Raw genomic sequence first — 22222 nt, 5'->3', positions numbered from 1 at the left:
AAAGGATACAGAATCTGTTTCAATTGTGTAAGAGACTGCAAAAAGACTCCTTGACACTTTAGTCAGAACTTGACCCTAAGCTTAATCCCGCTGTAAAGCGAAAGGGTTCTTGTGTCCCACACCAGCCGGGGGCAGGGTCACCCATGCTGCCGGTGCGGTCACTGCAGTATTCCATCCTGAGAGGCTGCTCGCCCTAGATCCTCCCACTGGTCCCGGGGGGAGGGCCGAGCAGTTCCTCTCCATCTGGGTGGCGCCAGCTAGAGGGCGTGGGCCGGGCGGGGCCGGGGAGCGCGGGGGGGGCGTGACCTCCTGGGGGCGTGGCCTCGCCTCCTGGGCGTTCCTGGGCCGCCGGCGCGCAGCGGTTGCCAGCCAGCGAGCGGGCGAGCGCGCGGCTCCTACGCACTCGGCCGCCGCCTGCGCGCGTCGCTGGCACAGCTGCGTTCTCGCCTCGGCGGCTGGGAGCCGGGTTCAGCGCTAGACGCTGCTGAGCGCCCTGCGCTCCCCACACCTGCGCGCCTTCCCCACGGCAACAGGTCAGGGGCGGGCGGAGGCGGCGAGGGCGCACGACCCGAGACTGGAGGACTAAAGGCCTGGAAGGTAAGCGGAACCCTGCGCCCCCCGGGCTGGGGGTCATCCTGGCCAGAACGCCGCGGTCGCTGACTTCTGGGAAGCCCAGGCTCGGCCGCCTCGCTGCCGGCTTCCCAGCACGCTGGCTTAAGTCGCTGGCGTTCCCGCTTTTCCAGTGGGAACCTTAGGGGAGAACGGGCGAAGGAGACGCAGAGCTCGCACCTCCCTTACAAATCCCAGCAGGTAGCGTCTAGAAAAACTGGGGAGGGGAACACAGGAAGGGACCCATTCTCCTCCCCCAAATCAGACGTTGGCCCGTGCGCCCCGCGTCTTGCGGAAAGATGTTCGGATTTTGGAACCTGGTTCCGAGGTTGCGTAATAGAAGAGTCCCAGAAGTTTCTCCGGGGGGTAAAAGCGGGGCTTTTCTCTCCTCCATTACGAGTTCCCTTCCCTCTCGTCATAGTCACCCCTCCCCCCTACGTCTAGTAGAGACAGATTGGTGGTTCCAATCTCATCAAATTGTGATTGAGGTGGAAGCGTGCGTCGGTGGTCCGCAGACTCTGGAGAGGGAGGAGAAAAGTTGGAGGCACCTTCTGAGGCTTGCTCCTGGCACAGAGGGAGACGGCGTCTGCAGAACATGGAACTGGTTAATTTCCCTTGACGATAATTTTTTCTTGGTGTTTGATCCTCCGACTGCGGCACGCTAGCCCTCCGACTTTGCGAGCGCCGGGGTCGGCGAATTTGGAAGGAGAGGAATTGGAGGGTTATAGGAATCATACTTTCCTATAATGTGTTGGGAGTATCGTTAATGAAGCTGCGACGGACCTTCAAGGGTCTTGATATTTTCCTCCTAGGTTAGTCTTATAGGAGTTTACACACACAGACCCCGTATTGTTGTGCAAATTGTCCCAGGAAGACCCTTGGCTTTGGAGGTGGAGGTGTGTCCGAATCTTTCGGGAGCTCATCTCTGTTGGGAGGTGAAGTGGGGGTGGGGAAGGCCTTACCGACGAAGTTTTGTTTTTTTTAAGGGTGGGATGGGGTAGTCTTAACCCTCCTGGTGCATGTTGGAGGCGGGGATGGGGATGGGGGATGAGGGATGACATACCATCAAGAAACCAGACAGATTTAAAACTTTAAAGGCGAAACCGTACATTAAGGCGAAGACCCAGTGTTCCCTGAGGGGGTTGGAAGGTGAGAAGAGCTCAGTAATTGAGGCACAGAAACCTCAGGCAAGGGACCGGCCTGAGAATTTGGGGGATTTTGCTTGTGCAAAATTACTCCAGAGCAAGGTCATGCAGAGGTGGTAGAAGGAACGGGCGGTGGTGGGACACCCCTCCCGGACCTACGTGTTGTCAGACTCCGCGTGGGCATAGAAGTCACGAAAAAGAAAGACCTTTGGACTCGGGAGTCTAGTTCTGCTTAGAGGCTTAAGAATACCTAGGCATGCCCTGTTTCGATGTTTACTTCCTCTGTCTAATGTATTTCCTTAGCTTGCCTTTCATCTTTAGCGGCGAGGGTTCCTTGAGTGGATATTCTGGAAATAAATTCACAGGAGAGTTGAAAATCCTGGATGGTTTGCCTGCTTTCATTTAAAGGTGGTGTCTCTTGCCAGTGTCCGAAAGTATTTTATTTGAAGAGTATTTTATGTAGAAGAGGAATGGAGAGAACTAAAGGATAACGACCCACGAGAATGAAAGGAGACCAGGAGAGAAAGTAGAATAGATAACTAGTACTTAAAAAACTAATTTGAATTCAACTAATTTAGGAGAGGGAACCAAGGAAATGATTTGGGACAGATTTGGTCACTTTAAGACAAAGAGGTATTGAAGAGTGGGATACAAGGCTTTGGGAAAAAAAAATGAATTTAGATATTGGGGACTTCCTCCCCCCGCCCCCCCTTCTTTTCTTTTTCTAAATAGAACTGACAGCGATGATGAGGCTAGGGATGTGGAACTTAAAGGTGTGTTACTATGGACTCTTTGCTTCCCACTTGCAGGAAGAAAATGAACTGTTACATATCAGAGTTAATATGTCTTATTCATTCACTGTAGCAATTGAATTTCTGTAGTGTCTTTGGCAGTTGCTTAACTCTTCAATTTAATAAAGATACGATTTTGAAGACTCAAAATGTGTTAAGACTCAAGTGTATTAATTTAGAATACAAAAATCATCAAGAGACTGAGAATTTATGGCAAGAGTAAAGCCCAGGTGATTTTCAACATTGCTTTCTCCTACAAGATGCAGAATATGCATGCATTTTTTGCTACCAGAAGTCACTGTTTCATTGTGGGGTTATGAGACGGTAAGTAGTTAGACTATGTCAAAACTGGCTTTCTCTTCTGTTTCCTTTTGGTTTCACTGGATTTTGCAAGGACTTGGTGGAGCTAAAAGTAACTTTTTTATTGACTAAGATACTTGCTTAATTTGGTTTTGGATTACATTGGAAGAGTATTGTTCGATTAAGGTATATATATGTATATATATGAGTTGCATCTTTATTAGGTACCTCTATAAATCACTGTAGCCATGTGATTGTTTAGTTGAAGTTATAGTGCCTTGGGAGTTGAAAAGATGGGTAAAAAAAAAAAAAGCTTAGGAAAGGCAAACCTGTTTTCCATATTTAAAAAATATTTATTTATTTATTTTTGGCTGCATTGGGTCTTTGTTGCTGCATGTGGGCTTTCTCTAGTTGGGGGCTACTCTTTATTGGGGTGCACGGGCTTCTCATTGCGGTGGCTTCCCTTGTTGCGGAGCACGGGCTCTAGGCGCGCAGACTTCAGTAGTTGTGGCATGAAGTCTCAGTAGTGGTGGCTCGTGGGCTCTAGAGCGCAGGCTCAGTAGTTGTGGCACACGGGGTTAGTTGCTCTGCAGCATGTGGGATCTTCCCGGACCAGGGATCGAACCTTTGTCCCCTGCATTGGCAGGTGGATTCTTAACCACTGCACCACCAGGGAAGCCCCATATTTTTAAAGAAGCAAACGAAAGAAGTTTCACGTTCAACTCTGTAATTTGTGCTCTTTCATCAAACAAATTTGCGTAATCCTTTATGAAGTTAGTTGACTGTTAAAATTCCAAATCTTGAGATAGACTGTGCTACTTGTTAAAAGGTAGAACTAATTTATTTATAAATATCTGAATTATTATAAGACATACACAGGGGACAGTACACTCTGCAGATGTCCCTTAAGGTACAGCAACATAGCTGGGATATTCTCCTTACTATTGCAGCTCTACACTGAAAGCTGTCCTTCAGCTTGAATTCATTTGCTATCTTAGAATTGTCTGTTGAAGCTAAAAGCCCAAAGTTCCCCTATTTCAAGACTAGACCGTTAACTAATTTTTCAGGAGATCGAGAAAGTATGTTGGAGAGAGTACAAATTAAGGAACTGCATTTACCATACATAAAGTTTTGTAAATAAATTATATTTTTTCATTAAATTATAAATTCAACCATGATTTCTGTTCTCAAATGATATTTGACAATGGTTTTCTAGCAGTCTCTTTTTATACACAATAGTAGCTTATTTAATATTTGCTGATTTAATATTAGATTTCATTAAAAGAGATTACGTAAACCCTGTAATCTATTTATTAAAATTCTACCACAGTGAAGAAGTAAATGTGGAATATTTAGTTCTTTGTAGGTGCACATCCTTTATTCTTGACTGTTTACAAGAGCACAAGAGATTGTCGTAGATGTGAAACGATGAGGCTCTAAGGCCATGAGGGTTGCTAATAGGAGTTTCTGTCTTATGCCTTAGGACAGAACTCCTTCAGTAGTGTTCTCCAGGGGATGAAAATCAGCTGATTTTCTTAAATTATCTGCCCCATTTAAAACATGACTAAGGATTTCTTGTTCAAGTGACTTTTTCCTATTAAAAGACTGAGATTATTGTGACAAGTGGAGCCCAGAGGAATCAATTACATCATTAATATAATACCTCATGTTCATTCCCAATACCTCATAAGTATCGAGCATCTTCTATGTGCCAGACAGTACTCTAAGCTTTGGAGAAACTGATAACACCAGATCAAGACAGAGAAAGAGCCCATGCAGGTGGAGTTTACATCCAGGTAGCACAAAAGCTGTTTACCAACGGCTTTCACATGACATATCATTTAGGCCTAATTGCAACTCTGAAGTTGGAGTTCATTTTCCATTTTAAAATCAGGAAATTGAGTTGAAGAAGTTAAGTGACTTGACTCTGTGACTCAAAGCCTGCTGCCCTTTCTACTGTGGTACACTGTGTTGGCTGTGTTGATATGTGGTTTCCTGTTTTTCAAGAATTACAGCTTGACTCTCAAATATAAATAGTGTTTCTCCTTGGCTAAGTAATTCTTTCTAATCATTGTGGGAATAAAAAAGCAGGTATTTTCATTTAGCATTATGGACATATATTTGTGACTCCAAAGGAGAATATGCAGACGTATTAAACAGACATGTGGTATTTATTTGCACCAAATAAAGATCCCTACCTTCCTAAAAATTAAATGCAAGGGCTTAGGAGCCATCTCCCTTAGTGCTTCAAATCTATTATTCAAGTTATGAAAGGTCAGTTCACATCCTTATGTAAATCAGGATATACTCATACCATTTTGTTCTATCTTATAGATACCGTGAATATATGCAGAATATATGCATATGACAGTGTTTTTCAAGCTTATAGTAAGCATCAGAATCTCCTGGAAGGCTTTTAAGACACAGATGTGTCTCTTCCTCCCCCACTCCCCAAGTTTCTGATTCAGTAGGTCTGGGGTAATGCCCAAGAATTTGCACTTGTAACATGTTTGCAACTGATATTGATGCTTCCAGTTCTGGAATTACACTTTGAGGACTACTGCAGTATAGCAGAGAATTTAAAAGCATGGTTTCTAAGCCAGACAGCTTGGGCTTGAATCTTGGATATGCCACCTACTAGCTGTCAGACCTTAGGCAAATTACTTAACTTCTTGTCAAGAACTGTTAAGGCTCTGAGATTTTACCCTGCTTTCAAGGTAACAAGCTAACCTGCCACAGTTTCATGGACTCTTGGGAATGGGTTTATTATTCATAATAATAGCTGTGGCCAGAGTATCACCATTTTCTTACACCGGTTCCCTAAGCCCCAGTTTCCAAAGAGGGGAGATGTGGAGAGAGTCAGACGTTACCCGCAAACACAGTGGATTATATTAAGGAGAGAAATCCTGATCTTAGGGAATCCTAATCTTTTATAATGGGCATTAAGCATGACTGCCCTTTGTTCCAGAGGGAGACATTATCTTGATTATACTGGATAGTAAACCTGCTGCCCTTTGCTCTAGAAGGAGACATTATATTTTTCAAAGCTGTTCTCTATACAAGTATCTTTAAAGATTGTATGGAACAAAGGCAGTTGGTGCCTCTGCTTGTACAGTATGCAGAAATGACCCATGGAGAGTTGGCTCCCAATACTTTTCCATTCCCTTATGCAATGGAGTTAACAACACTGTAGTATCTCCCTTACTGGGTAGTTGGGTAGATTAAAGGTAATAAGGCTTGGCAAGTGCTTGAAGCAGAACATAATAAGTGCTACATAAATATTTCCTATTATTACTCCTGAAGGAAAAAAATTTGTTTTTTTTTAATGGTAAGTATTGCCTTATAAGATGAAATAATTGCTTTACTGAGTATCCCTGACTTTGAGTTCATTCCAAGAAACTTCTTTAATGGGTCTAAGTTCTAAAATGGTGATGATGTATGATACAATGTATCATTGTATGATAATCTTACCATTCCATGGGGAATGAGGCTTAAATATTTACTACCAACATTCATGTGCTCTCCCATGTGTCTCCGCCTCCTTAGGTTATACAGAATCATGTGACTAATTCTGTCCAGTGGGTTGTCTATGGGAGTAACATATATTCCTGGACTGAAGCATTTAAGCGGCTCTTATGAGATCCTCCACCTCTATTTTTTTACTAGAGTAAACCCCGCAGCCACATTTTGAGATAGTGGAGCTTCCAGCTTGGCTTTTTTCCAGCTTAGGTTTCTCAGTGTGGCGAAAACTCCCTGCCTCCTTCTTACAACCCTCCCCTTCCCCCTGCAATATGCAATAGACATAAAGAATAATCAGGAAATAAGTTTTTGTGCTATCAAGCCACTGAAATTTGGGGGTTAATTTGCCACTATAGCATAACCTAGACTACCCTTACTATATTCCAGTATCTATAATACCTGCCTACTGTGAGAAAGTTGACAGTCAATTATTTTAAAATATAGGCTCTGAGTATATATAAGTAAAGCTGGACACAGAGCTTGCATTCTGTTGAGGAGATATAAACATTAACATATTTATTTACTTAGCATAAGTTAATTTCAGGTAGTGGTAAGTACTATGAAAAGATAAGTGCGGCCAACACTGTTCTTTTCTTCCCCAATGCTCATTCCCATTTTTTTGTTGCTAAGAGAACCTTGATTGTGTGTGGGATTACATTGTGCCCAGCCTTAGGTGATAGATCATGTTTGTTCTCAGCCAGTAACAACAATTTGTATCCTGATTTACCTGCAGCTGGAGGAGGCCACGTGACCTAGTTCTGGTTTTCAGATAGGTTTGGGGAAGGATTCCTTTCCTGACAAAAGGAGAGAGATGTGGCTGACATAGCCACGCCTTCCTCCTCTCATCTTCTACCTGCCTTGCATGTTGAAAAGCTGTCTGGTTGTGGCAGCAACCTTTTTGTACCATGAAATGACAAGCATAAAGACAGCATGCTAAATATGGCAGAGCGGAAGGAGCCAGAGTTCCTGATGGCCTCATTGAACAGCTAAAATTATACCAGTAGCCACCCTCCTCTAGACTTGCTATAGGAGAAGTAGAAACCTCTATTAATTAAGCAGTTGTTACTTGCAGCTAGGCACATTCTGAATCCGTATAGAGTATAATGGAATAGAGCATGGGTTGGCAGGAGGGCACAGCAGTGCTACATTAGCTACTGTATTCAGGGGAGACCTCTTTGAGAATTTATCATTTGAGCTGAGACCTGAATGACGGGAGGGAGCTGACAAGGTGTGGGATGTGTACTTGAGTCTGGGGGCAGCACCAGAGCCCCCTAGAACAAGGATTTGAAGTGGAGAAGAGATAGTTGGGGAAATCATGTTCCATTATGAATTTCTAGGCATGTGGGCTTCATGTGGCACTGGAGAGCTAAAGGAATTGTAGGTGCTCAGGTCAGTTTGGGGCCCTGGGAGATTGTGGGGTGCTTGGGGTAGAGTTCTGGAAAATTCAGATGAAAACAGTGTATGACCCATGACTCACCCATGACACGTTGCCAATTACCAAGAGACTGTTATTCCTGGAGGGTATGTATGGAAAAGGGGAAGGAGATCTGACCAGGGACTACTGACCAGTCCAGACATCCTCTGGTCTCTGGACAGTTATTTTCCTAATATTCTCCTTTGGAAACTGGGTCATGGTCATGGGGCTTTGAGACCTGCTTAGCGCTGTTTGTCCAGTTGAAAAGCTTCTCTAATGTATGGATCGTCCCTAGCATGTGCTTTGGTTGGCAGAAAGATAACCAGAACAACTACTACAACCATTTATTGAGTGCTCACCATGAGCTTGGCATTGTGCTAAAAACATTACACCCATTTTATTTAACCCTACAACAACCCCAGGAAGCCCCATATTACTGATGAGAAGGCTGAGACCTTGGGGGAGAACAGTGATTTTCTTGAGGTTATATACCTAGTAGGTTGCAAAGCAGGCCTTTAAACAAGCATGTCACAAAGACTCCTGGGAGTAGTTCCCCAGAATGTGCTAGGTTTGGGAGCACTTAATGACCTAGAACAGAATATTTGAAAATATCCTGAATCATTTTTCTGTATTCCTCCTCTCTTTCTTTCCTTGTAATTATATATCTATATGGCGTAAATGTCTATAAAACTTTAAAAAAATTTTTTTTTTTTTTTTTACTTGAAATGTTTTACCTGCTATTTTGGGGAGAAAAGTAGTTTGATGTACATGACATTTTTATTTCTGAATAAATTTGCATTGCAAGAGGCTGGAAGGACTATGAAGGGTCACTTAAATAGATCTGGCAAGGTACAGTCCTACATGAAGCATAGTCTGTTTCACTTACATAAAAAGTAAGATAGACAGTGCTGACTTAAATGAGAACTGCTATGTATTGAATGCCCATGATGTGTCAGTGTGCTGGGCATTTTAGCTAGATTTATAAAGCACTTTTCTCAGTAACTCTGTAAAATAGACTGTTTTCCATTTTACAGATGGGAGCACTGAGGCTGGTAGGGCTTAATTTGCCCAAAGGGATCACCTGTCTCACTTGAACTTATTCTCTTTTTGCTGTATAGCACTATGTTATGTTATGTTATTTATTTATTTGGCTGCGCCGGGTTTTAGTTGCAGCACATGGGATCTTCATTGTGGCATGCGGGATCTAGTTCCCTGACCAGGGATTGAACCCAGGCCCCCTGCATTGGGAGTGCGGAGTCTTAACCACCGGACCACCAGGGAAGTCCCTACTGTTTTTAATATAGAGCCAAGTTGGAATCTTAACTGCTTTTTTTTAACGGGAGGATTTTAAACTGCCCCTCTCCCCCATTTTTTATTCTGCTTTGTCTTTATAATCTGGTGAGAATAATATAAAAATGTATGAAAACTTCAGGAAGACCTTCTGATTTCAATATTTATGGGCCAGTACATCCCCCCCCAACCCTTATATTTAGGAAAAAAAAAATGTTTACACAGGTAATAAAGGATTCATAGCATATAGAATAAAAGATGAAAGTGCCCCTTTCCAGAGAAGCCACTATTAACAGTTTGGTTCTGTGTGTGTGTGTTTGTGTGTGTGTTATGGGTGTGTGCTATGCATAAATATAAAAGGAAAGCATTTCTTTTCAAACAGATTGGCTCACATTGTACATTTTGTTCAGCATCTTGTTTGGATAAACCTATTCTTTTTGATGTTTCATTGTGTCTCATGTGCCATAATTTATTTACCATTTCTGTGTTTGTATGTATTAGGTTGTTACCACTTTTTTTTTTTTTTGCTATTATAAACAACATTTTATTGCACAAACCTCCTTGTACAAATGTGACTTTTTAAGAAAGATTTTCGAAGGAGACATTAACTGAAGCATATACTAATTGCCTTTCTTAGCAGTAGTTTAGGGTTATAACCTCCTGACTACAGTAGGCCTCCATTCTAACCTAACTAACCTTATATCTGAGTTGTGTGGCTACCCCGTACAGCTGTGCAAATCATACATACATCAGCATCTAAGCAGACTTTCATAGGCTGAATTTGGTCTTTCCTGTGAGACGTAAGAGTCAATAATCTGGTGATGTAGCCTCCTTGCCCTTGCCTCTGTGGAAAGGATTGAGCCACCATACAAGGTTATGAATTTGAATTGTACACACAAGTCCCTGGCTGTGCCCAGGGGCCAGATCCCTCAGAGAATATGTCTCTTTCACTTTGTACTTCACTCACCCACCCAGGAAACCAGTAGTGAGAGCCAGGGATTCAGCTGACTCCTTCAGTCTTGGACTTGTCAGTTCCTAGGACCATTTTTTAAAAAAACAGGCTTGCCCTATTTATTTATTTATAGCAGTTAAGTTCACAGCAAAATTGAGTGGAAGGTATAGAGATTTCCCGTAGACCTCCCTGTCCCCATCCCCACCCCTAGCTTCCCCCATAATCAACTGTCTCCTACTAGGGTGGTGCATTTGTTACAATTGAGGAACATGAGCATTGACACATCATTATCACCCAGAGTGCTAGACCGTCTTTTACTACAGCTCTGCCTGGTTTGCTCCGCACTTCCTTTAAGCCTTTGCTCAAATGTTTCCTTCTCTGACCACTCTATATAAAATTGTAACACCTTACCTCCTTTCCTCTCTGGCACTCTACACTGTTCACTTTGTTTTTCTCCTTTTAAAGTCTAACATCTATATATTATGTTTCATCTTTGCTTACCTCCTGTAGTTTGTAAACTCAGCATGGCAAGGGCCTATTTCCTTCACTCTCATATTCTTACAGTAGATACCCAGGAAATATTTGTTGGCTCAGTGAGTAAACGAACAAACAAGGGAACTCAGGACCATGCTGTCGGGTTGATATCCCTCAACAGCCCCCCCGCCCCCTCCCTTGCTGCCCTCCTTTCTCCACCAATCCGCCCTGGGATGGGTGCTGTTGGGCCGCAAGCAGGTGGGCCATCCTCACTGGGAGGGCTGTGTTGGGGACTGCCATCATGGACTCTTGAGAAGGCTTTACAGTGTTAAGAAGATTAATGCCAAAGCAAATGCCTACTATTTTATTGATAATTTGCTGTGGGCCAGCCCTGCATGTTGAGAGAGAAAGAGAGAGAGAGGGGAGGTGGGGGAAGGGGGAGGGAAAGGAGGGTAGAGAAAGACAGAGGAAGAAGGAGAAACAGAAGTATGTGTTTGAGGGACTTCCCCGGTGGTCCAATGGTTAGGACTGTGCACTTTCACTGCCGAGGGTGCAGGTTCAGTCCCTGGCCGGGGAACTAGGATCCTGCAAGCTGCGCAGTGTGCACCCCACCCCACCCCCCAAAAGTGTGTGTTTGATGGGATTCCCTCGTGGCACAGTGGTTAAGAATCCACCTGCCAATGCAGGGGACACGGGTTCGAGCCCTGGTCCAGGGAGATACCACATGCCGCGGAGCAACTAAGCCCGTGTGCCATAGCTACTGAGCCTGCGATCTAGAGCCCACGAGCCACAGCTGCTGAAGCCCGAGCCCCTAGAGCCTGTGCTCCGCAACAAGAGAAGCCACTGCAATGAGAAGCCTGTGGACCACAATGAAGAGCAGCCCCCGCTCGCCACAACTAGAGAAAAGCCCGCCGGCAGCAACGAAGACCCAATGCAGCCAAAAATAAAATAAATTAATAATTTTAAGAAGCGTGTGTTTGAGAGAGGGAAAGTGAGAGAGTAAGGGGGGAGAGTGAGGGAGGTGATTGGGATTTGAGTTGGAGAATTTAGGAAACTTGCATAGGGCCACTGTAGCCAGTTGAAGGAGTGGCCTACTCCAAAGCATGTTTGACCCTGAAAATTTTAGAGCTCTACTAGTGTGAGTTTAATTAGAATATTTGTAGCATCCGTGTTGCATTCTTTTGGGGGAGGAGATAGAGTGACAAGTGGTATCTACTAATATGAAACACTGTAGTCAGCAAGTCAGCAATTTTAATTTCATGGAGGGGGAGATAAAAGACCTTATCAAGAGGCAGAGTAGAGCTCAAGGACTCTATTCAGCGTTTCTTCAGGCTTAGGCAAAAAGTATAACAGCCTCTTAAAATAGGAGACAAGCTAAAATTGTTACAAATTTAACATCATGTTTCCATTTGTATCAAATAGTTTGTTAAATTGGTACTAAGATAATTTGGTAACATACCCTTTGCCTTAAGGATGTCTGAAAAAATAGAAACTATTTAAAGCAAGTTAGGATAAGAGCAGTAAATTTACAAATACATACAAGAAAGGGAAAAGGAAACAGCTGTTGATAGTGTTAACCATAGAGAGAGAGGTTGTTTCTAGAGATACTCAAGATAGTACCAAGGCCATCTGCCCAGGTTGGATAACAACTTTTTAAAACCAGTACTGTTTTGAGAGAATGCTCCAGAATTGCTTTGGTGGTTAAGTACCTTTTATGAGTGGAAGTAAAATCTCAAGATTGGCTCTTAAACTGGGCCCACTTTTTTACTTAGTGTTGAATTCTTATGTGAAGATCAACTATTAATTTTCTTTCTTGTCCATACTCTTTCACCGTTTTCCCTTTTGACTCTAGTGAGGTTGTTGACACAACCTATTACCTTAGGCAACTTACTTAAAACTGAGTTTCAGTTCTCTTATATATAAAATGGGGTATTTGGTATATGGTGTATTAGTATGTACCTTGCAAGTGTATTTTAATGTTTACATGAAATGTCATTTTTAAAGGGCTTAACACAATGCTTGGCACAAAGTAGACACTGGGGAAATGTTTTTTCCTTTCTTCCTCCTCATGATAAACTTGTGCACATTTTTTCCTGGCTGAAATTGCTTTGAGTAGCAGCCTTAAAATTAAAAGTGCATTTGGCCAAAAGTACATTTGGCCTTTGATATATGCTGGCCGGTTTGTTCACGCAACTTGAGAGTTGGTGAAGAACCATTCTCTTATTCGAATGGGAACTTTGAATTCTGTGTCCAATAAGATTTCTTACAGGTCGGGTGTACCTATGAGTTTACTTACGGGCTAATGTTCACAGGCTACTGTTTCTCTTTCAGATGAATAGACTCGTCGCTTTCCACTGACTGGCAGCAATGGCATTTACCCAAAGAGTCAACAGCAGTGGCAACAGGTAACCATGAAATCCACGATGCAAGGATATGATAATATTTAATTTTATAATCTAGTGTTCAAAGAATAAGTTTGGTCCTTTTTATTTTTGTGACTTATGACTCTCTGGTGCAGGAAAATGTGTGAAAATTTCTGTTTTCTCTACATGAAGTCAAACCTATTAGACTGGCTACATATTTTCTTTAAATCTAGTACTCTCTTAACTCATTTCTTTAACATGTGGTTGTGATGTTAGATCAGCATCTTAATTTTCTGTTCAAGGTACTGGTCCAGATTACACTGATTTGGGAAAATGTACACCTATTCAGCTTGTGCTGAAACAGATATCATGATGAAATCTGCCTTATCATGAGAGCTTTGAAAGAGGGAATTCTGTCAGTTATATTTTATGACTTTCACATCTCTCCCTCCAACTCTGTACATATAGTTAACTGCCATCTTGCTTGCATATAGTACATGACCAGGGTTGGTTGAGGGGAGCATATTTATATTCTGAAGCAGTTATTAAGAATAACCCATTTGCTATCCAGAAGGAATTCTTAATATCACTGATCAGTTTTTATTTATACTATTCGATGCTCAGATACACATATATGAAAGTATGAGACATGTAGACTCAAACTTAATTAATATTTCTTGAGTAATAGATGATCGTGACTGTAATTCTGGACCATTCTGATGCTTTCCTACTTCCTCCTCCTTTCTGGTTCATTTAGGAAATTCTTCCTGTACTCCAGGTGGTCCTGGTGGTCCTGTTGTTAAACTTGGTGCACTCTCCTCCCCCACAGAGGAAAGCATGTGACCCAGGCTGCAACAGTCCACATTCTGCTAGAGCCAGAGGGGAAGCTGTTATCATCCGTTTTTTTAGGCTTATTCATAATGTTTGGTTACACATAAGTTTTAAATTTTTATGTAGTTAAATGTCTTTTTTATGGATTCTGGTTTTGATTGTGCTTAGAAAGGTCTTTCCTACTCCAAGATTGAGAAAATAATGTCATGTGTTCTCTGCTGGCACTTGAAAGGTTTCATTTTTTGCATTTAATCAGAACTTGTAAGCTGGTGGCCTATGGGGCAGATCTGGTCAACAGATGGGTTTTGTTTGGCCTCTCACAGTGTTCTAAAAAAATATATCTACCAATGATTTTTACATAATGATCTAGACTTCCATCTTCTCTTAAAAAACTTAACAGCATTGGGTTTGCATTGCAATATAGCAACGTTCAGATGGAATTGAATAGCTACTTCTCTTTTTGAGAAGTCATGAGCTTTCTAATTCAAAACGTCCCAAGTGGTGTGCCATTAGTACTTCTCAGGTGTGCCAAGGTGCTGCTCTCCCCGCCAGAACTCCCGAACTCCCACCTGATTTCCTCCTGCAGATACCTGCTTTGTCAGCTTGCCCCAGAGAGACTTGACGTTAAAAAAAAAAAAAAAAAAGTTGGGGAAGCACGATGCTTTCTAGTTCACTACAGTTCCCACACAGCTGGATTCACACCCTGAGTTAGCTGCTTCACCCTCTTAACTTGCAACCCATTTTAGATCGTTGACTTTTTAGCATTTTGATCCATCTGTAATTAAAGTTAGTGTAAAGTGTGTGTTGTAAATTTCCATATTAATAAGAAATGAAAAAAGCCTGGGGATGTTAGGGAGCCTTTTTTTTTTTTTTTTTTTTTTTTTTAATTTTTATTTATTTATTTTTATTTTTGGCTGTTTTGGGTCTTCGTTTCTGTGCGAGGGCTTTCTCCAGTTGCGGCAAGCGGGGGCCACTCTTCATCGCGGTGCGCGGGCCTCTCACTGTCGCGGCCTCTCCCGTTGCGGAGCACAGGCTCCAGACGCGCAGGCTCAGTAGTTGTGGCTCACGGGCTTAGTTGGAGCCTTTTTTTTAAAAGCAAAAGGCTAACCAGTTGTTACAACATAATTTATTAAATCATATATCTTTACTGATTGGAGTGCTGTGTCCAAATTCCATCAGATTGTTGAGTCTATTGTTAGACTCTTTTGTTCCATTGATTGCCTCTTCTGACAATGGTGCTATACTATTTCAGTGTATTTTTATAGGTCTTAATATTCAGGCAGATTCTTTGTCATTACTTTTCATTTTTAGAATTTTTATAGCTATTCACATCTGATTACATTTCCACGTGTACTCTGGAGTCATTAGTCATTTTCTAGAAAAATTGTTGGCATTTTGATTGGGGTCCCTTTGCATTAATCAATTAGATTTGAATTTGATAAAACATTAAAACTGGGTCTTTTTACAAAGGAATCTAAATATCAGATTAATGAAAATTTACGGGGTGAAGAAATTTTAAATTTCAATTCTAAAATTTTTTGGAGGTATGATTTTTCAACTATTTCTGGTTATTGACACTGCATCCAGGGTAATTTCTGGTAGGAGAATCAATTATAATAGTTAACAACATCATCAGTGACAATTTAAAAAGATGTTTTGTAGTCTATTGTTTACACATGTTTTCTATTGTTGCTAATTATTAAGTTAGGATAGGTAACTGCCCTTTGTAGTAACATTCTAGCAATTACAGAGCTGTTTCTATTATTTGTTACATTTACCTTTTCAGCTCCTTACCTCCCTGATGTGGTCCTTTTAATTTTAACACCCAGTACAAGTGATAAGCTAGGGGAAATCCTAAATGGAGCTCTATTTTTAATATATACCAAATAGCTCACTTGTTTAAATGTTTAGTCATGGCAGTTTAATCTTTTAGTAGTCCCCCCCCCCTCAAAAAAATCAAATTCATGTGGAACTGGTCCAGGACTAGCACATATTTTAAAGGAAACAGATGTGTATTGAGCAGGCAGCTCTAATTGCTCAAACTAAATAGAAGTCTGAGTGTGAATCCTTAGTTTGCTCAGGGCTATCAGAAGTCATAAGCGTGGACAGAATATTAATGTCATGTGTAAAGACAATATTTGTTTTAGTTCTTGTAAATAATAGGCTTATTCCCTGGCTTCCAGATTTATCAGCATTAGACACTATTGAATCTGATTTACTTATATTTCCCCTCACCTTTCTTCCCCTCCCCGTTTTGTTCTTTCTAAAAATTGTCATTGGAGTATAACAAATTGAAAAGGGCAGACATTATTAGTACAGTTCAATGCATTTTCACAAAGTAAACACACTTGTGTAACCGATCAAGCAACAACAATACCAGCTCTCCAGAAGCCCCTCCTGTCCCCTTTCAGCTGCTGTCTCCCTCAAAGCCTGCCGCTATTCTGACTTCTAACACCATGGATTTGTTTTGCCTGCTTTTGATTTTTATTTAAAAATAATCATATTCTTTTATGTTGTCTATTTAGTTTTGATGTTTATGTTATTTTCTTTTATTTTATAAACTTGAATATCTTTAACATTTATATATCTTTATAATAAGGTATTTTAAATTAATGTACCATATTAATTATATTATATAATCAATATTAAATTTTAAAAAATTTCCATCAACTTTTCATAGTCTAGTACGATAGTATAATTATCCTTACTGTTTTTCCACTTCTCTCTCCTTTACCCTCCAACTGTTAGCTCTGCTTTTAGTTTTAAATTGTCCAGATTGATAGTACATTTATTTTATAATCATCTGTGCCCTTGCAAGCTTTGTCTTTTAATTGATAATAAAAGCTGAAAAACCAATAAGCATTATTTACATTATTTTGATTGGGAAGCAAAATAGTGTTTAGGGTTTCATTTCTCCTCTGTGGGTTCCAAGTCAACCCAAGTACCACTTGAGAAATTTCATATTGATCTGGACAGATGAACTCTTTAGCTGAGTAAATTGTTCAAATTCATGCCGCATTTAAAATTCCTTCACCTTTGGATGGTATTTTTATTTTTCCTGGCGTTTGTAATTACTTTTCTTTTTCCTTGTTGAAAGAGAGAACATGCCTTTTTGTTATGTCACTACCGTGTTCCCCTTCTTACCCTTCTGTACGCGTTAGGAGATTTTGCTGATATGCTTTTCAGTTTGGGTGAAGATTTGAAGGATTGCATTCTGTGAACCCTGAATCATAATGCTGTAGTCGTGGATGCTCTACTTCCCCAGGAGAGTCTGAAATAATGTTTAACTCTCCTAATTGAGGAGAGTCCTCAATTAGTGAGGAGGCTACAAGGTGTTAAGCTGATTAACACCTATTATATAGACAGATTTTCTTTGTGTAAGTAAATCAGGGGCCTGACTTCCAGATGCTCAGGAGAGAGATTAATGGCTGTAGGCCGTGTTTGCCTGAAACAGTGATTGGCCTGGGCATTGTAAATAATCCACACCTGGAATTGTGAAATTTCCTGTATTTCCCAAGCAAGTCATTTTAGGCCTGATTTACAAGTGCAATGATGTTTCTTATATAGAATGCATTGTTTCCCTTTATTTTAGAAAATGGTTCCTAAGTGTGAAGTATGTGTCATTGTCATATGTAGTTTTAAGATGAGTCATTCCGTTTGATGGCTTTAGAAGAGTTTGGTTTCAGACTCATCCCAGACCTGAGGAAATCTTTTTCAGAATTAGTTATTTCCCAAATGGATAGTTAAATTTTGGGGTTGGAGGGGCTAGACTCAACTGTAGAAGTATTGAGTAAATTTACCAGTAAAATCCAATTGACCGGTTACTGCATGGGTGATATAGTGGGCTTTAGTGTGGAACTCCAGGGCCACAGCCTGTGTTTAGATCTCTGACATGTTGGTTACTTGGACAAATTGCTCAACTTTTAAGGCCTCATTAAAATGGGGATACAGAGAATAATGTATGTAAAGTGCTTATCACAGTTCCTGGTAAATCATAAGTCCTTGATAAATTATTAATTCTATCGCTCTGGTGAGGATGGTAGAGTGCTGGGTTTCAGGAGAGTCAGTACCTTCCTCAATTCTACCTTAAAGGAGAAAGGCTTTGTTTAGAGGCAACTCTCTGGATGGAAGGGATTCCTTTGTGAGCGACTCCAGGAATAATATACATAGGAAGGAGAGTGATAGAGGAAATAGACCTTTAAAAAAAACAAGAGTGTGTTTATTTGCAGGGCATGTGGATACACTTACAAGTTTTTCTCTGGTCTATTTTACATTTAATATTGGCTATGGGATTGTCCTAAATCACACACAGGGATTGTAGAGGTCATCAAGCCCCTATGTTTTCATTCTTTTGGGTAGCTATTTAGGGGTGGAATTGCTTTCTTGTAAGGTAGATTTACGTTTAGAGTCATCTTAAGATTGTGCTAAGTTCATGGGCTTCCCTGGTGGCGCAGTGGTTAAGAATCCGCCTGCCAGTGCCCGGGACACAGGTTCGAGCCCTGGTCCGGGAAGATCCCACGTGCCGCGGAGCAACTAAGCCCTTGCACCACAACTGCTGAGCCTGCACTCCGGAGCCCGTGAGCCACAACTCCTGAAGCCCAGGCGCCTGGAGCCCATGCTCTGCAACAAGAGAGGCCACCGCAATGAGAAGCCCGCGCACCACAATGAAGAGTAGCCCCCACTCACCGCAGCTAGAGAAAGCCCGCTCACAGTAACAAAGACCCAGCGCAGCCAAAAATAAATAAATTAAAAAAAAAAAAAAGATTATTCTAAGTTCATAAGTCAGTGTGCCCAAGGTCAGTTTCAAGTTCATTTGTGTACGTTTTTTTCTCTTTGTCTTTAGCCCTGAATTCTACTAATGCTGTGAGTTGGAGGAGAATGAATTAATATTTATTCAGCACCTTAAATAGAATGGCTACTAGTCCAAGCAGTTGGCATTATATCATTTTAGGTGACACTTTGGTCCATGGTGGTGGATAAGATGGACATTGTGTTGAATTGTTTAGGATTATACCATCTTTATAGGAATACTGATTTTATACTATCCTGATTTGGGGAAGAATCTTTTTTCTTTTTGGAGGGCTTCGGTTATAACAATCCTTTTTTTCTGAAGCTGTAGCAGTCAACCTCCTTTGGAATCTGTGGAACAGGTTTAGAAAAGAGAGCATCTCAGTTCCAGTTTCCTCTTTTTCAGAAGCCTGGAGGACATTATTTCAGAATCTGAATCTTGTTTTCTGTACCTCATGATAACCCTGTAATGTGGTCAGATTAGATAGTAATCTGCCTCATTGTACTGGAGAAAGAAAAAGGCTGGAGAAATTAATAGTTGAATGTGTGAATCAGACTAAAGGGAATGCTGGGGCAACTAGTTTGTTTTGGAGAGAAATTGTTAAATTACTAAATAACATTTAACATGTAAGGCACTGTGCAATTTCATTTCTGCCTTTGACCAGCAAGTTCTGATCGTTTCATCAGATGATGCCTTCTTCTTAACCTGTAATGCAGAGTGCCACCATTTTTGTTGCTTTAAAATGAGTTTAAAATGTTAGACGTTGGATTGTATGTGTTTACAGAGGTAAGATGTTAATAGATATTGTTAAGTGAACAGGTCTTATTAAAGCTACTGAAAGCATGAGATGGTCCAAGACTTCTTGTTAAGGGGAAGACAGTCTAAAGGGAGAGAGAGAGGGAGGTTGGGAAGGAGGAAAGGCAGGGGTGGAAGGTGGGACACAAGGGAAAGACAGACAGAAAGAAAGAAATCTTGTGCATTGTAGCAGCAATAAAGAATTAACATTGGCCCTGACTGGGCATGTTAACCGAATTTAGCATAGACTTTATCATATTTCTTGCTCACTTTTTTCTTCACTTTAAAATGATTTTTTTTTTAAAATTTATTTTATTTATTTATTTATTTATTTATCTTTGGCTGTGCTGGGTCTTCGGTTCGTGCGAGGGCTTTCTCTAGTTGCGGCAAGTGGGGGCCACTCTTCATCGCGGTGCGGGGACCGCTCTTCATCGCGGTGCGCGGGCCTTTCACTATCGCGGCCCCTCCCGTTGCGGGGCACAGGCTCCAGACGCGCAGGCTCAGCAGCTGTGGCTCACGGACCCAGCTGCTCCGTGGCATGTGGGATCTTCCCAGACCAGGGCTCGAACCCATGTCCCCTGCATTAGCAGGCAGATTCTCAACCACTGCGCCACCAGGGAAGCCCTCTTCACTTTAAAAGAAAAAATTTTATCACAGAAATATTCAGACATTAGTAGAAGTAGAGAGAATTCCTCAGACTGAACATTTCTCAATATTTTGCCACACTTTAAAAAAAAATCTATCCTTTTTCTTTTGTTCTTTGCTGAAGTGCTTTAAAGCAAATCCCAGACATCTGTTTTTTCACTCTGGCATACTTTATGTGCATCTCCTAAAAAAAAGAGACATTTCCCTACATAATTGCATACCAGTCTCATACCTAATAATATTAACATTTTAGAGTCATTTATTAATTAACCCATCTCCAAACTATCCAGATTGTTTTAAAATGTCTATTCAAGTTGTTTACATCCTAATTCAGCCAAATCAAAGTGCGTACACTGCGTTAGGTTTTGTCAATTAAGTCTTAACCTAGAGCATTTACCTTGCTTATTTGGCAGGGATGGGGGGCGGGCGGGGATTGACTGGTTGAGGAAGCTGAGTTTGAATGTATGTCCTACTTTGTGGATTTGTCTGACTGCTCCTCTTAATGTGTTTTTGTTCTTATATACCAGTGGTTCTCAACCTGGAATACTTTTACCCCCTGGAGGTGTGGGGGGGTACATTTGACAATGTCTGGAGAGACTTTTAGTTGTCATAATCTCATGGGTAGAGGCCAGGGACGCTGCTAAACATCCTACAGTGCTCAGGATGGCCCCCACCACAAATACTTTTCTGGCTCCAAATGTCACTAGTGCTGAGCTTGAGAATCATGTGGTTCTGTCTCAGGTATTTCCTGTAGAATGGACGTTAGCTCTAAAGCTCAGTTACATTTGAGATAAGTCTTTTTGCTAAGAATAGTTAATAGTCCAAGAGTGCCGGTATTGTTCTGTGATTTGATCTGGGTGCTGCTTACAGGGGTATGTCACTCTGTGAAAATGCATGTGTGAGTGCATGTTATATTCTAATTTTTAAAGTTTACTTGAAAAATATCTTCCTAGTCCTGCTGTGAACCTTCCTCTTTTTTGACTACCACCTCAGATTCTTGGATGAGTCAAGAAATCTTTAAATCCTCTTTCCTTTTAAACTTCCTTAATTCTCGATTCCTTTTAATGTAAGAGACTGGTAAAGATGGGGAAATGGGTGCCTTGTGACCTAATTATTGGGATGGTTATGGGTCTGTTAATGGCCAAGCCAGGGTACTGGTATCGTCCTTGCTCTGGAGAGTTGCCCTAAGGGAGGGAACACCGGAACAGTAAGTAATGTTAGGCCCCCAAGAAAGCTTGAAGGAGAGAGAAGGAAAGTTCTCCCAGATGGGATGGCTTCAAGAGAGAAGGTTACCTTTCTCGAGCACTGAGAAAGGGGCATTTGGGGCAGAAAGAACCAGTGGAGGCTGGGAATGCAGTAGGGGTGTGCTGGGAACCCTTTCTGCAAAGTTGTCTTAAAGCCAGATTCTTCCCCCATCTCTGATAAATCACTGGAAGGAAAGGCAATGAATTTTTTCTGACAATCAGTTCTTACTGGGGGCCCAAGCTTCGTTTGCAAGTGAAAAGACTGCTGTTGGAGTAGTTGACATCACAATGGGCCCTGACTCTTTTCACATCAAAGTGTAAAAGAATCTCCAGGGGTGATAAATGGGGGCTGTTGGACTCATTACTTGTAAGCAAAGCTGAGGGATGACCTCTACATTTTTTTTAATTAAAAGAAAACAGGGTTTCCTAGTGGAGAGCGTGGGGCTACTCTTCATTTGAATTTTGACTGCTCCCACTGGAGAAGATCTTTGTTAAGGTTACAGGGAGGCAGCCTCTGTTACCTCGGGTTTGCCCTGACTCGCAAATCCTGGAGAAATGGCTCCGCCTGGGGTGGCCCCGCGGGTACTCCTGCTAGGTTGAGAATTGAAGTGCCCTGGCTTCAGCTGCATTTTTGTTGCAAGAGGGGGGAACAGGGCAGAATTTTTGAGCCCTGTTTCTCTGGGGAGACTGAGGGCTTAGACCCCTCCTCTGTTCCTTTTCCCACCCAGCATCAAGAGAAAAACTCCCTTACTCCCATGCAATGCAGAAAGAGGTCAGTTTTTAAGTAAATTCTTAGAACTTTGCACAGAAGTCCAAAGGTTATTGTTTTCAGGCTTACATTTAAAGTTAGTATTCCTTTTATTTATGTAGTACAAGGCTTTGCATTGGATCAAAACCCTTAACCAAAATTATAGTATTTGAACATATAATGATCAATGTTTATGTTGAAAGCAACACTATTAAAATACTGTTATTAGCACTGATAACCTGGCATTTTATGGAACCAAGACTTGGAAACTGCTCTTTAAATGCAACCCTGCAGCTGAAGGTCCACCTTCAAG

The 22222-nt window shown here is 41.5% G+C and overlaps 1 protein-coding gene across 7 annotated transcripts in view; it reads left to right on the top strand.

Moving 5' to 3' along the window:
* The first annotated feature begins 381 nt into the window (after positions 1-381).
* Positions 382-22222, top strand: part of AFF1 (ALF transcription elongation factor 1) — a 207162-nt gene continuing 185321 nt past the window's right edge. For 5 of the 7 annotated variants that reach the window (XM_057546856.1, XM_057546862.1, XM_057546857.1 and 2 more), the window contains exons 1-2: positions 382-597; positions 12826-12899. In XM_057546856.1, coding sequence (XP_057402839.1) covers positions 12862-12899 — 38 coding nt within the window. In that variant the 5' untranslated portion in view covers positions 382-597; positions 12826-12861. The remainder of the gene's footprint in view (positions 598-12825; positions 12900-22222) is intronic. The other 2 variants (XM_057546863.1, XM_057546859.1) reach the window with 1 other exon arrangement.

The sequence above is a fragment of the Balaenoptera acutorostrata genome, chromosome 5, assembly GCF_949987535.1.
Source record: "Balaenoptera acutorostrata chromosome 5, mBalAcu1.1, whole genome shotgun sequence".
Lineage (NCBI taxonomy): Eukaryota > Metazoa > Chordata > Mammalia > Artiodactyla > Balaenopteridae > Balaenoptera > Balaenoptera acutorostrata.
The sequence above is the reverse complement of the archived record's forward strand: the minus strand, read 5'-3'. Positions and strand labels throughout refer to the sequence as shown.